The sequence below is a fragment of the Diadema antillarum genome, unplaced genomic scaffold (genome assembly GCF_040938485.1).
Source record: "Diadema antillarum isolate AM-2024a unplaced genomic scaffold, OU_Dant_1.0 scf00000192, whole genome shotgun sequence".
NCBI lineage: Eukaryota > Metazoa > Echinodermata > Echinoidea > Diadematoida > Diadematidae > Diadema > Diadema antillarum.
Genome location: NW_027271081.1, coordinates 4,404,632 through 4,418,350, shown reverse-complemented (window position 1 = coordinate 4,418,350; position 13,719 = coordinate 4,404,632). Strand labels below are relative to the sequence as shown.

Sequence of the window (13,719 nt, the reverse complement as noted above, 5' to 3'; positions counted from 1 at the left end):
AAGAAATGCGAAACCATTGTGAGCCGTTTATACCGGAAGTTTGCTTCCAGCGGTGTAACTGTGGCGGATGTGTGTTCTTTAAGATCCACCGTGTGTAGTGTAGAGTGTCGTCTCTTGTTTTGTTGGCGTCTCGCGACGACGGACGGATCCCAGATTTCCTCTCCTCGGCCATTAAGGGAGTAATTGCCTGAATTTAACCCGAGAGATTGCAGCTGGCTCTGCTAATTTGCTAGCCAGCTCAGGTTTTGTGTCGTTCCACAGTTAGGGTGTTATTGCTTGAGCAAGTGTGTATAGTGTGTGCCAGAAGAAAAAACAGAAGAAGAAAGAATCAGTCGGAAAAATAAAGAGCACTTTTTCTGAATGAAATTGGCTGCATGACTGCACAGGTATGATATACAAACATACTTCTTGTTTTCTGTTTAAAAAAGAAAAGATTGTTAAAACACAAACAGTCTAGCCAAAAAAGAAAATGAGGAAGAAAATAAGGATGGAATATAGTGAGGTGTGCCCTCGGGATACATTCATATTTCATGAATACAGGTGAAAGGGACTGTACAGTACTGGTTGAGGTGGGGATTCATGTTTTGAACATTCCTAAGTGAGATAATGAGAAACCTCTTATGAAATATGAAAGAGCATGTAATTTTAAGAAGGATTCAATGTTTATTTGATGAAAATTGGTTCTGAAATGGCTGAGATATCCAAAAAAGTGATAATAATTAAAGGCGACAGGCCACAACTTTATTAGGATCTCTTTGTTTCACCTTGTTTTTGGATATCTCAGCCATTTCAAAACCGATTTTCATCAAATAAACTTTTGATACCCTTTAGAATTGCATGCTCTTTGACATCTCATAGAGTGGTTTCTGAATATCTCACAAAATGTTAAAAGCTAAATCCTCACCTCGACCAGAACTGTACACACCCTTTAATATGTCTAATGATGGTGGGAAATTTTGTCATATTTGACATGCATTGCTAACTTAAAACTGCAGAAATATGTGAGTTGTCCAGCAGTGCATTCACTGGGTACTTTAAAAACACTCCTCATGTTACATGACTGTGATATTTGTGGATGCAATACTCCTCATTGTCTCATGCATGATGGCTTTTACCATGTGTAAAACTTGGCAGAAAGTATGTAAATTGGGAAAATAGATGGAGTGGAAAACAGTGAAAACATCAAGATTTGGGAGGTGCCAGGAATAGATATTTGAACGGATTACATTTCGTAAGAAATTTATTCCAGAGAACTGGTCTGATCTGAAATTTATTGGATGAATTGAAGAGTTTATCATCACGGGATGATGCTTCCATCTCCCTTTGGATGGTCTGGAGGACTGGGAGGAACGTCATGGTTACCATGGCGACTGGCAGCACAGCGTAGCATCTTTGAGTGGGATGATGTTGGGTTTCCTGGGGGATACATGTCTTGTAAGCACGTTTTTGTAAGTAAGTGTGACCGTTTTGTACTTGGGAGATGGAAAGGAGGGATCTCCTGTGCTGTTAGTCTGTGACTTAGGGTGTCAGTGGTACTCCATCAATTGCTATGCTTGAGGCCAGTACATGATGTGGTGGTGAGAGTGTGGCTGATGAAGATGTCAAGACTAGTCATGATGATGACAGATGATAATGATGATGGTGATGATGATGATGATGATGATAGTAGTGGTGGATATGATGATAAGGATGATGGTGATGATGGTGATGATGGTGATGATGGTGATGATGGTGATGATGGTGATGATGATGGTGATGATGATGGTGATGATGGTGATGGTGATGGTGATGATGATGATGGTGATGATGGTGATGATGATGATGGTGATGATGATGGTGATGGTGGTGATGATGGTGATGATGATGGTGATGGTGGTGATGAGGATGGTAATGATACAGGTGATGGTGGTGATGGTGGTGATGGTGGTGATGGTGGTGGTGATGATGATGATGATAGAGATGATGATGATGGTGATGGTGATGATAGTGATGATGGTGATGGTGATGATTGTGATAATGGTGATGGTGATGATGGTGATGATGATGGTGATGATGATGGTGATGATGGTGATGGTGATGGTGATGATGATGATGGTGATGATGGTGATGATGATGATGGTGATGATGGTGGTGATGGTGGTGATGATGGTGATGATGATGGTGATGATGGTGATGATGATGGTGATGGTGGTGATGATGGTCATGATGGTGATGGTGATGGTGATAGTGATGGTAGTGATGATGGTCATGATGGTGATGGTGATGGTGATGGTGACGGTGATGATGATGATGATGGTAGTGATGATGATGGTGATGATGATGGTGATGATGATAGTGATGATGATGGTGATGATGATTGTGATGACGGTGATTATGGCGATGAAGATGGCTGCTATGATGACGCTGGCAATTATGATGATTCTAAAGATTTAATGTGAGAGTTATAATGAATATATTTTATCAATGCTGATAATGTTGTTAATGTGCCGATAATGGCCATGTAGAATTTCACCATGTTTTTTGTTCTTCTTGCACTTTGATTACAGTTTAACAATCTTGACAATGCATATTTGCTGTAGGCCAATTCATGTGTCTTGTGATAGATGCTTGACTTCTGTTTTGTTTGCCTTCATATGCTTACGGCATGTATTAGCTTGAATACTGAACATCACTTTTCATGCATTCCTGGCAGTATTGTTTCACAATCAATGACATAATCCATAGCTTTGCTCATGATTTTTGAAGTCATATTTTTATTTATTTCATTTTTTTTAAATGAACATACTCCCTCTTTTGGATGTGTAAATTCACTGCCATTGGAAAATCTCAGATATGATATGTGTTTGCTAGTTTCAATTTTTTTTTTCAATTTTTATTCCTTTTATCTTATCCGTAAAAGATTTTTGATGCTCAAAAAGCTAAAGAATTGTTTTGCTTCTTGCATTCTTATGCCTTTCCTATATGCTCCCCGCATGCCCCATTCCTAATTTGCTCCATTCTGCTCCATTTTGTTCCATTCCGCTTCGTTCTGCTCCGTTCTGTTCTGTTCTGCCCCGTCCCGCTCCGTTCCGCTCTGTTTCGCTCTGTTCCGCTTCGTTCTGCTCTGTTCTGCTCCATTCTCGCCACGTGTGACTTTCCTCTGCTGGGGATGAAGCTGTGGCTCCCATTCTCCCCCCGGCAGGTCCTTTGGCCGGGTGCTGAAGAGGAGCTACATGCAGGAGCTGCCGCGGCGGCTGCACACCATCTATCTCTCAGAGGGCTACAACGCCGTGGCCATCATCACCAAAGAGGACGACGTTCACGATGTGCCTTATCTCGACAAGTTTTCCATCAGCCTCCAGACACAGGTAAGCCATGTCTTTGACTGCAAAAAGAACATAGGATAGGGCAAATTATTGTTTTGTTCATTTACCTACACTTCATTGTATCTATCTGTCTGTCTATCTATCAGTCTATCTACCTACCTGTCTATCATATATTTACCTCCGGCAAGGGGGGAGGTTATGTTTTCGTTACCATTGGTTTGTTTGTTAGTTGGTTCGTTTGTCCGTGTGCAAAATAACTCAAAAAGTAGTGAACGGATTGTAATGAAACTTGCAGGAAAGGTTGAGAATGACACAAGTACCAAACGATTAACTTTTGGTAGTGATCTGAGAATTTTGGGGGAATTTATGAAGGATTTTTGATATTTTGGCAGGTAGGGTCAATGAACTAGGGAGTTCAGGCTGCGCGTATTTGAGGTTTGCATGCGCGCACAAAAGCGCGTGCTCTTGTTTCTTCTAGGGCGAGGCGCGCTTGTGCAGCTGAGGGTTTATGACGTAACAAAGGCTTCTATATTGGGAAATCAGGCGGCTTTCTGTACTTGGGTGGAAATTACTGATCTCAAACAAGATCAGTTCTGGTGGAAATGGGCTGCATGCTTGGCGGAGGTCTGCGCTCTCAGAGTGCTTTTCTAGTTATGTATGTAGATTTAAACACATAAATATATAGCTGTATATCTACCTTATGCCTCTATCAATCTATCTACTTACAACATCTACGCACAGTTTATAGATAGATAAAATATGTCTAAATAGATAGCCATAGACGATACAGTACCTAAGCACATGCATAATCACATACACACCCAAAGAAATTATACATATTTGTACATGCATACATGTATGTTGAGTTATAGCTCTGTATTGACATGTAGATATGTATGTCTCTATCTGTATCTATCTAACTAACTAACCTACATGTATGTCTGTATTATATTATACAATGTAGATCCAGACAAGCACGCACGAGCACTCACACACACACACACAAATTCACTCAAACACACACAAATACATGCACACATGTTTTATGAATCCTGAGCAAATGATTCCAACCGCCAACCCACCTGTTCAAACATATTGCCACACCTCTCAAACCATCCCATCGTGTTCTCCATCCTGTTCTCCATCTCCTCATCCTCCAGGGGGAAGGGACCAGCGAGATGCTGTGGGACTACCTGAGGAGGGACTTTGGGATGCTCTTCTGGAGGTCGAGAAGCAACAATAAGATTAATCCATGGTGAGTGAGGAGAGTTCACAAGAATTCTTCATCAGGGATTTATCGTGTGTTAAGACGTACCGAGTTAATGTATATTCATAAAACATGTGGATATAGAACACATTTATTTATTTGAGACCATTCGGACAAAATGTCCCGATATATGATAACCATATGGCAGCTCTGGACTATATGTACTGTCATGTTTCATGAGAAGCTCATGAATATGTATGAGTCTCTCCCTTGGTCAGTAAGAATACTCGGTATCACCAATACCTGATTGCCGTGTGCAGAGCAGCGTTTTAGATGCATTATGGGATAGCTCAGGGGACAAACTTGCCCCGGTTTTGGCTGCATATACACTCAGGTCACGTTTTGTCTTTATCCAGGGGTATTTTTTGTTAAGGATTTCTTTGCTTTCCATCATGTGACCAGCACATTGAAGCCTTGCAGTTGTGAACCATGACTCTAGTGACCGCAAATCAGTAAAATTAGAAACTTTCAACTCTTTTAAAGCTGAATTATAGCCAAGAAAAAAGGAATAACAACGTAAAAGCAGACAAATAACTCTTCTGAATCATATTGGAACTGGGACGCGGGCAAGACAACCGGAAGCAACAATGGCACTGAGGAATCCCACCGTGCATCTGTGACAGGGCTCTTCAGCGTGCACAGACGTTTTCTGTGCATTGGCGATACCGAGAATTATTCGCAGCTTTTAGCATTGTGTTACTTCATTGCATTGGATTCATTTGATAGTTAGTGAAAAGGCCCCGCCTACTTTGTACTTTATGCCACATGTGGACATGAGAACATTTACTCATGAATATACAATGTACAGTGTACCAATTTATGGCCATTCGGACATGTAAAAATGTCCAATATCCATACATCGTATGTCCATTCATTATATATCCGTACAAGAACTCCAGTATGAACGGGGGTTAGGCTGTTTTTGGTGGGTGGCTGCATCGGGTACATTATGGTAACATGTGCAGGACTGTTTTCTGGTTTCTCTAAATTCCCAAGATGGTTCCTCTCCTGAGAGATATGCAATTGCTTGCAATACGCCACAGAATTTCATGCAAAGTTCTGTTGGTCATCGGGAAAGCATGTGGAGGTCCAAGCATGAGTTCCATTACACAATTGCTGACCTGATAAAACCTTTGCAAGCTAACCCATAACCTTTGTACTTCCCAAGATTAGTTACTACAGCAAATCACTCCCATAGAACAATGTTAGCATTAGATTACATATTTGCATGGATAGCACCCAAAACTAAGGAAGAAACAAGCTCTAGGACTTGAAAAATTGTGTTTCTGGTGGAAATTAAAAAGCACATCTTTTCAATGATATATTCATAAATTGTCATATCAAATGCATCACAAGCTCGTGAGTGCAGCAGAATTCAGTGTACATGCTGTATATCTGCTTTAAAAACTGATATTGTATTGTATTGACTGACTTGGTTACAGATAAATATCAGTAGGTATATAGACTTAAGTAATTGCTATTGGTCAATTCCACGGAAAGGTTGCATTTTATGAAAATCAAACTATTGAGTATAGATGATTAATGAAGCTTAATTAGATGATCTGGTATTGTTTACTCAAAGCAGCCTTTCACAACGGATATTTTGATACCTCATTTGTGAACATCGGTGAACGTGGAGTGGAGTTATGTCCGAAAAACCTTCATTTTTCATGAAAATTGCCAATTTTTGCAGAATTTATGTATCATTTCTGATACACTATTATGGCCATAATACAGCTTGTGTAATTCTCAGATGGCTTATTTTCTGAATGTTCTTTGGTCATAGATTGGTTTTATGATGTTCTAGAACTTGTTCTGGCATCAGTAAATATTATTCTCTCAATCTCAAAATGTGGTAGTTGATAGCGTCCCATAAGTCACGTTTTTGTGTCCCATCAGTCACACTGGTTTTCCCTATCCTGCTACTGTACCAATGTGTGGATATTCATACCACTTGGCTCAGGGTAAGCACCAACCCTTTGCTACATTCATGAAAGAAAGTATCTTTCCAGAGACTCTGTGTGTAAGAATATTTCAGAACTTACTTTCCCATGTGAAAAACGGTGGTCCTCACATGTCCCATAAGTCACGACAGCAATTTTTCGTTGCTGTACGTAATGCAATGATACTTTTCCGACTAAGTATGGTGTTTTCATAAACTGTGATATGATGGATCTAACCATGAACTGAGAAAAATGCATTTGATGCAACTATTTTCTCAAAATACTGGTTTGAAATTGCCGAAAATTGTCACTTTGTCCCATAAGTCACAATGGAATTGACCTATTACACATTGGGTTTAACCCTAACCATGCCGGGCTTTTCTGGATGTTCTGTGGCCGGGGAGGGGTTGATTCAACCCCCCCCCCCCCCCCCCCCCCCACCCCCGAGATCTTGGCCGTCGATCGCATAATCGCCATGAAATTTGGCATGTGCATTACCTGTGGCGTAAACTACCAAGCTATACAAAAAGAAATGGAAATTTTCGTCATAATAATTAATCATGCTAATATATGCATAAAATCATACGTGTACAATTTGCTCCAAATCAGAAATTAAAGCATCTAGAATCCTAATTTTTGGTGAAAACATTCTTTGTAGCAGTCCTAACAATGTACTTGGAAAAAAAATTTGGTATCAAAATCAATTTCTTATGTATTTTATTGTTTTATGACTTTCTTACGTATTTCTTTGTTTTTTCGACCTTTTGTTTTATCATTTCTTTTTCCGCAAAATTTATAACAGAACCTATTTCAAGCATAATTATGCTAAAATTAATTAGTTTCAGCCTGTGAAAGTGAAAATAATCGTATCTTTATGAATAAGAAGAGAAAACTCCATTTGCATAGACTTTTTACACAAAATCACGTTTTTGAGCCATTTTCGGTCTGACAGGCATGTCTAAAACGTTACGCAGCGTCGTAACGGTGTGCACAATTTTCGGAAAAATGGTGTCAAAAGATGCGCGAGACTTGAAAGTAAAAAGTCAGCGAACGGCGCAGTCAAAAAATTTCGCGCGGCGGAGTAGTCGTGAAAAATGTTGAGGGGGGGGGGGTTGATTCAAACCCCCCCCGGCCTTTTTAGGGTTAATGCATAGGGGAGCTCTGATAGTCTTTCTTGTGTATGTATTCTTTTAGGAAGTAAAGAGGGTAGAGTGTAGAGAATGTATACCCTCCTATTTGTGGTGTGATGCTTTATATATGTGTAGTGTACAGGAAGCTATGTCGTGACATGTTAATCGAATCAAGTCAAATGTCGTGATAGGTTTACCATGTCCGCATGTGTGTGTAGTTTCAGTTTCACTGGGAACCAGTGTGGAAGAGTAATTAATTCAGAAGCTCGTAAAACAGATCAGATGTGTGCTTCTTGATTCAAATGAAGGGGTCGGTGCAATATAGTGCTAACCCATACAATAGTCATTCTGAGATAATCGCTGTTGAATGTTTGGAAAGTCCATACATTGTACGTTAATAAAACATGAATGCATGTATTCTTACCATCTTATTGGTTGAATTCAAATATGATATTTTCAGGGACGTTAGAGTGAAGGATAAGGATTATAAAAATGCATGTAACTCAATTTTGACAAAAGTGTGGGTTAGCACTATATTGCACCGACCCCTTCAAATGTTCAAGTGTACTTCACATGCAGTAAAGAGATATCTTCAAGATGTAATATGGTGAATGAGATAATCCCACAAATGAAAGAAATTGTAGTCAAAGAAGGTTGTGGACAAGTTTTGTTTTGTTTTGTTTAGTTTTGTTTTGTTTTGTTTTGTTTTAACAGAAATGACACCATTATATTTTCAGTAATCTCCTTTTTACCCTCGCAATGCTTCTCCTTCTCCTCATAACTCTCCTCATCTTTCTTTCTGCTCCTTTTTGATCAATGTTTTGATGTTGTTCTTTCCATCACGATGATTGCCATCTGCCTTGCAGGTACTTCAAGCGATGCGAGGGAAGCTGGAGCAACAGCAAGTGGACGGTGTTCTGGTACGGGATGTCGGATCCCAAGCTGTCCTACGCACTGGTGGAGTGGGCCATCAAGCGCCCCGCCTCCTTCCAAGAACCGGACAGCTACGAGGATGACAAGATGCATCAGTACCCTTGACGACACTCTCGCATCTCCCCCCAACCCCTCTCCGACCCCTCTGCTTCTACAAACCTTCCACGCCCCCGCCCTCCCTCCCCACCCCCACGCCATGGCATGTTGCAATACCAAAGACTTGTCACGTAGTACGCAGGTAGTGCAGGACAGCCGTAACTCTGACAGCGCACTGCACTCTTATGTTTAGAATACAACGTACCTCAGTAGGACAGTACATAATATTCACTAGTTAAAGGCTGAAAAGATGATAGATAGGTAGATAGATAGATAGTTAGATAAATAGAAAGAGAGAAGAGAGAGAACGAGAGAGAGAGAGAGAGAGGTAGAGTGAGAGGGTGAGAACAAGGTTTAACATGAGGAAGAACCCCTCCACCTTAAATACTTCGTCTAGTAGATCATATACCAGAGACTCAAGAGTTAGATATTAAAAAGGTAGATATGAGGTAGATATTTCACCCTTTGTACTGTTAAGAGTCACAGGTCAGAAAATGTGCAGTCTGAGAGGTCTGGAACTAACCTTTGACCTTGTGACCTCTGGATTCTTATCTTTCTTCTGATATGTTTCATAAGGGCATGCTTCACAAAGTGATATCTTTAGCTAGCGTTCATATTGTGGAACAAGAGATATTGCACATCGTAGATGAATTCTCCTCTTGTCGCGAGTATTAGAATATTTATACTGCCAAAGGTGTCGCATTTGCAATCTTCCGTCTGTCCGCGTGTAGCATAGAGAACATACATGTAGTGTAATATTTCTCCAACAGATGGTCAAAATGTTCGGCTGGAGGCTTGCAATATTTCAAAAGTGTGAGCTTGGAAGATGATATAAAGATATATGATATATTAAGTGATCATCAAGGGGTGTGTAAAGTAAGCAGTTGAATTCTGTGATTCCTTCAATGGCTGCATGTATACTAAAAGATGGTAGAGGAACTTGCTAATTTTGATACAGAGTATAATCATATCTATCTAGAGTTTATACCTTGTAGTAGAAAGGCAGAAATAGCTCAAGTTTCCAGTCCGTTCACATCATGGCTGTTAGAGGGCAGAGTTCTAGGGAGATGAATGCCAGTTGAACAATGTCAATCTTGCCTAGGCGGACATTTTGCCAAGGTCTCGTGATATAACTTAAAGGCAAGCAGGGTTATAGCATGCACAGTGTGCTTTGGAAAGATTATTGGATGGATCTTTCTCTCTGGGTGTATAAGTGTGATGTTTTCCCGAGAGAAGAAAAGAGAAGAGTGCAGAAAATATTGTAGATATGTCTTGCTGTGATTGAACCTTTGGTATAATGTTAAGATCCTTATACTGTCAAATTGTAGCAGCTGAACTTGGCAGTGGAGCATTATGAGAGTGCCATTTTGGGTTGCCGATGACCCTTCGTGATGCCAACATCCACCGGACTGGCCCAAAAAAGAGATTGCAGAGGAGCAATCAATAGAGACTGACCTTAAGTATTACAAAAAAGACTTTCAGTAAAGACTTTGAATGGAGCGTGTCCTCTCCACTCGTGCCAATATACATTGCAAGAGGGAGAGATATGCAGACACTTGGTGGGAAACCAAAGTTGTGATTTGCATCAAACTTCTAAATTGAAGAGGTTGCATTTTGTGTCACGAGTATATATCTCCCATCTCAAAAATGTTTGCCAATGAGAGCAAAGAGAGAACTCCAAAAGATTTTCGATTTTGTGACAAGATGCATGCATGTGGTGTGTAAATATATGGAGAGGAGAAGAAAATAGTGTCAAACTAATGTGACTGACAGTATTGGCAGCTTTATGTACAGTAATATGTATTCAAAGAATGGACTTATCATTGCCAATTTATACTTCGTGCGTAAAGACTCCTGTCAAATGATACGATGATGCAACAGATGTTGTGTCGTACCATGTTTCACGTTGTCAGTGTGAGATTTGCGTGTGGGGGAAAAAAAAAAAGTGAAATGTGCTTTAAAAGCAATAATGTTTAGTACCACCCTAGCCCTCTCATTGTAATGACTAGATTGTAGGAGACGAGAATTGCAGAATGTAGGAATAGGACAGTTTGCATGAAACGAATGTATTCTGCGGCTGTCAAATGTTTGTTCGTCAGCAATGTCGCAATATCTTCAGTCGTGCAAATGATGTTTGAAATGCCCTCCCGTGACAGTACGCAGAGGCGAAATCAATTTCTTTCATCCAGAACAATCTATCATTGCCAACACAGTATCATTCTTCTGAAAGAATTTTCGGAGACCTTGTGTAAATATTCATTCATCCCATCGTTTTTGTTTTGTGGGTTGTTTTGTCATTGCATTTCACTTTATGACACATACAGAGAGTTACGTGAGCATTCTTGTACAAAGAATTTGCCCGTTTCAAAGGCTCACTACAGTGTACCTGCATGCAGTGTTAAGTTTTGAGTGTGAAATGGGCCATATCATTCCGTGTGCTCTGACCCAGGAATTCAGACTGATGTACTTAGATTTTTAGGTTCCACCCACTTTTAATTGTACACAAACCTTGCCCCTCACCATACTTACTTTGTAAACAATGTTCAACTTGATCTAAGGGAGCAGATATTATGTCCTGCGCCCCCCATTTTTTCTAAAGTATGTACACTAGATTTATTTAACTCTGATCTCACCCATCAATGCCTCGAGAAAAATACTCCCACTTTCATACGTTAAAGGGATCGTACAGTTTTGGTTGAGACCTAATTTCAGGTTTCTAACATTTTTCGGTGATATAATGAGAAACCTATTATGACATATGAAAGAGCATGTAATTCTATAAGGAATTCAACGTTTATTTGATGAAAATTGGTTTTGAAATGGCTGAGATATCCAAAAAAGAGCGATCGCTTTGTTTTACTTTGTTTTTGGATGTTTCAGTCACTCCAAACCCGATTTTCATCAAATAAACTCTGAATTCCTTTTAAAATGGTATGCTCTGTACTATATCATAAGTGTTTTCTTGTTATCTTGCAAAAAGTTAAAAGCCCAATTCTCATCTCCACCAATACTGTAGTATCCCTTTAATTTGTCAATATCTTAAAGGGTTATCTGTACTTCAAGGAGATTATTTAAAAAAAGAGAAAAATATGAATTTAATTAATTAATCTTTTTTTGCATCCATATGTAGTATATATGATTAACTGTGGCTGAAGAGTAAAGAAATGTTTATTAATTTATTGATAAATTGATTAATTAGATGATTTATTATTATTTATTTATTTATTTATTCATTTATTTACTTATGTTTCAAGTAGTCTGACTCTGGCAGCATTGAAGAGTTCGGAGCAAGAGGGAGTTATGTGCTGAATGCAGACCTTTCTAGTGTCAATCTTTGTTGACAATACCCATCATATGTCACACTGTCATCCCGTATTTGTATTGAAAAGCGATCCCTAAAAATAACTCTATACATTATGAATATAATTGCAAATTTTTTGGGTCTTTGAAAAAAAATTTCTTACAAAGGAGTCCTTCACATTGACACAATTTTGACTTGAAACTGGGCTTTCTCTGCTGTATATATCTGCACTTGGATTGGTGGGGAATGAAGCTATTATTAGTATTTGTTTGTTTGTCGGAAAGCAAGTGACTTAAAGTGATTGATAGTTTTGGTTGAGACATATTAAATTCTCTTTTGTAACATTCTTTGGTGAGATAGTGAGAAAATTCTTATGAAATATGAAAGAGCCTGTAATTCCAAGAGGAATTCAAAGTTTATATTTTAACTTGGTTCTGAAATAGCTGAGATACCCAAAACAGAGCGATCCGAATAAAACGTGGTACCCACCTTTTATTACAATGGCTTTGTTTTACTTTGTTTTTGGATGTCTCAGCCATTCCAGAACTGATTTTCATCAAATAAACGTTGAATTCCTATTAGAATGGTATGGTCCGTACTATTTCATAAGTGGTCTCTTGGTATCTCGCAAAAAGTTAAAAGCCCTATTCTCATCTCCACCAATACTATACCATCTCTTTAAGGTGTAGATAGATGAGGGCAAGCAGAGAATTTGCCAACAATAGCATTTTGTCAACAAAGTTTGTAATTTTGTTTATGAAAATGAATAAAAACCATAAAGAAACTTCATAACGTAAAAAAAAAAAAAAATCACTGTACTGAGCTTGATAGTTTTCAACACATTCTGTTGCAGTTTATATGTGCCTACTAAATTTATTGGATAAAGCTTGTCTGTACCAAATGAAAAAGATTGCTTCTAATTCACTCTATTTCGATCTTGAAGTTGATTCTATCGAACAGCAGATGCTTTCTATTACAGTAATGGAAAATGGAGTTGTTGCAATATACTATATTCACTGTACATCCGCAGCGATAGTAGCCAACTTTTTCAGTCGAAGACTCGCAGATCGGGCAGACTGCTGTCCCATTGCGTGCCAAAATGACCCAGTGTCTACGAGAGACATTTGTGAAATATCTGCATGAACACCTTGATGAAGCTGTATCATTATTTTTTTTTTTAAAGATTGTTACAATTTGGCTATCGATAACATCAGCTAGGAGTCAGATACACATTGTATACATTGTATATCTGTGCACAAGCTGTTCTTCAGAAGTTAGCTGCAAAATTTGTTTACTTTTTATAACAAAATTGATGTATGAGGATGAATGATGAAAGAGGTATTGGTATTCACAAGTAGTCAACAAATTTAGAGAAAGAAAATATATTAGATAAAGATGTTAGGTATTAAATGAAGTACAACTGTGGACCAGAGATCATTCTGAAACATTAAAGATGTTTGATCTGCCTGCCTGCTTACTTGAGTGTGTGTATCCCACTTGAGATGTATGTTCTTCTTTCTCCCAGCAAACTGTAGTCTGTTTAGAAATACAGCTAAGATACAATGTAGTACCAGAGGATATCAATAACCGTAGAGCTGGACCCTGGCCGCAATGGTCAGAGTCGGCAGTTTGCTCTTGGGTCCAGGCAGGAGAATCTACAGTTGAAGAAATGCTTGGGGTTAGGAATCTTCCAAGAAGCTGTGATTTACAAAGTTCTTGTTTATATTTGTATATTTTGAATTTC

The 13,719-nt window shown here is 39.0% G+C and overlaps 1 protein-coding gene across 1 annotated transcript in view; it reads left to right on the top strand.

The window, feature by feature from the left end:
* Window positions 1–8,683, top strand: part of LOC139723500 (N-acetylglutamate synthase, mitochondrial-like) — a 31,796-nt gene extending 23,113 nt beyond the window's left edge. Inside the window, exons 8-10 of the mRNA XM_071634739.1 lie at window positions 3,182–3,347; window positions 4,466–4,560; window positions 8,512–8,683. Coding sequence (XP_071490840.1) covers window positions 3,182–3,347; window positions 4,466–4,560; window positions 8,512–8,683 — 433 coding nt within the window. The remainder of the gene's footprint in view (window positions 1–3,181; window positions 3,348–4,465; window positions 4,561–8,511) is intronic.
* The last annotated feature ends 5,036 nt before the right edge of the window (window positions 8,684–13,719 follow it).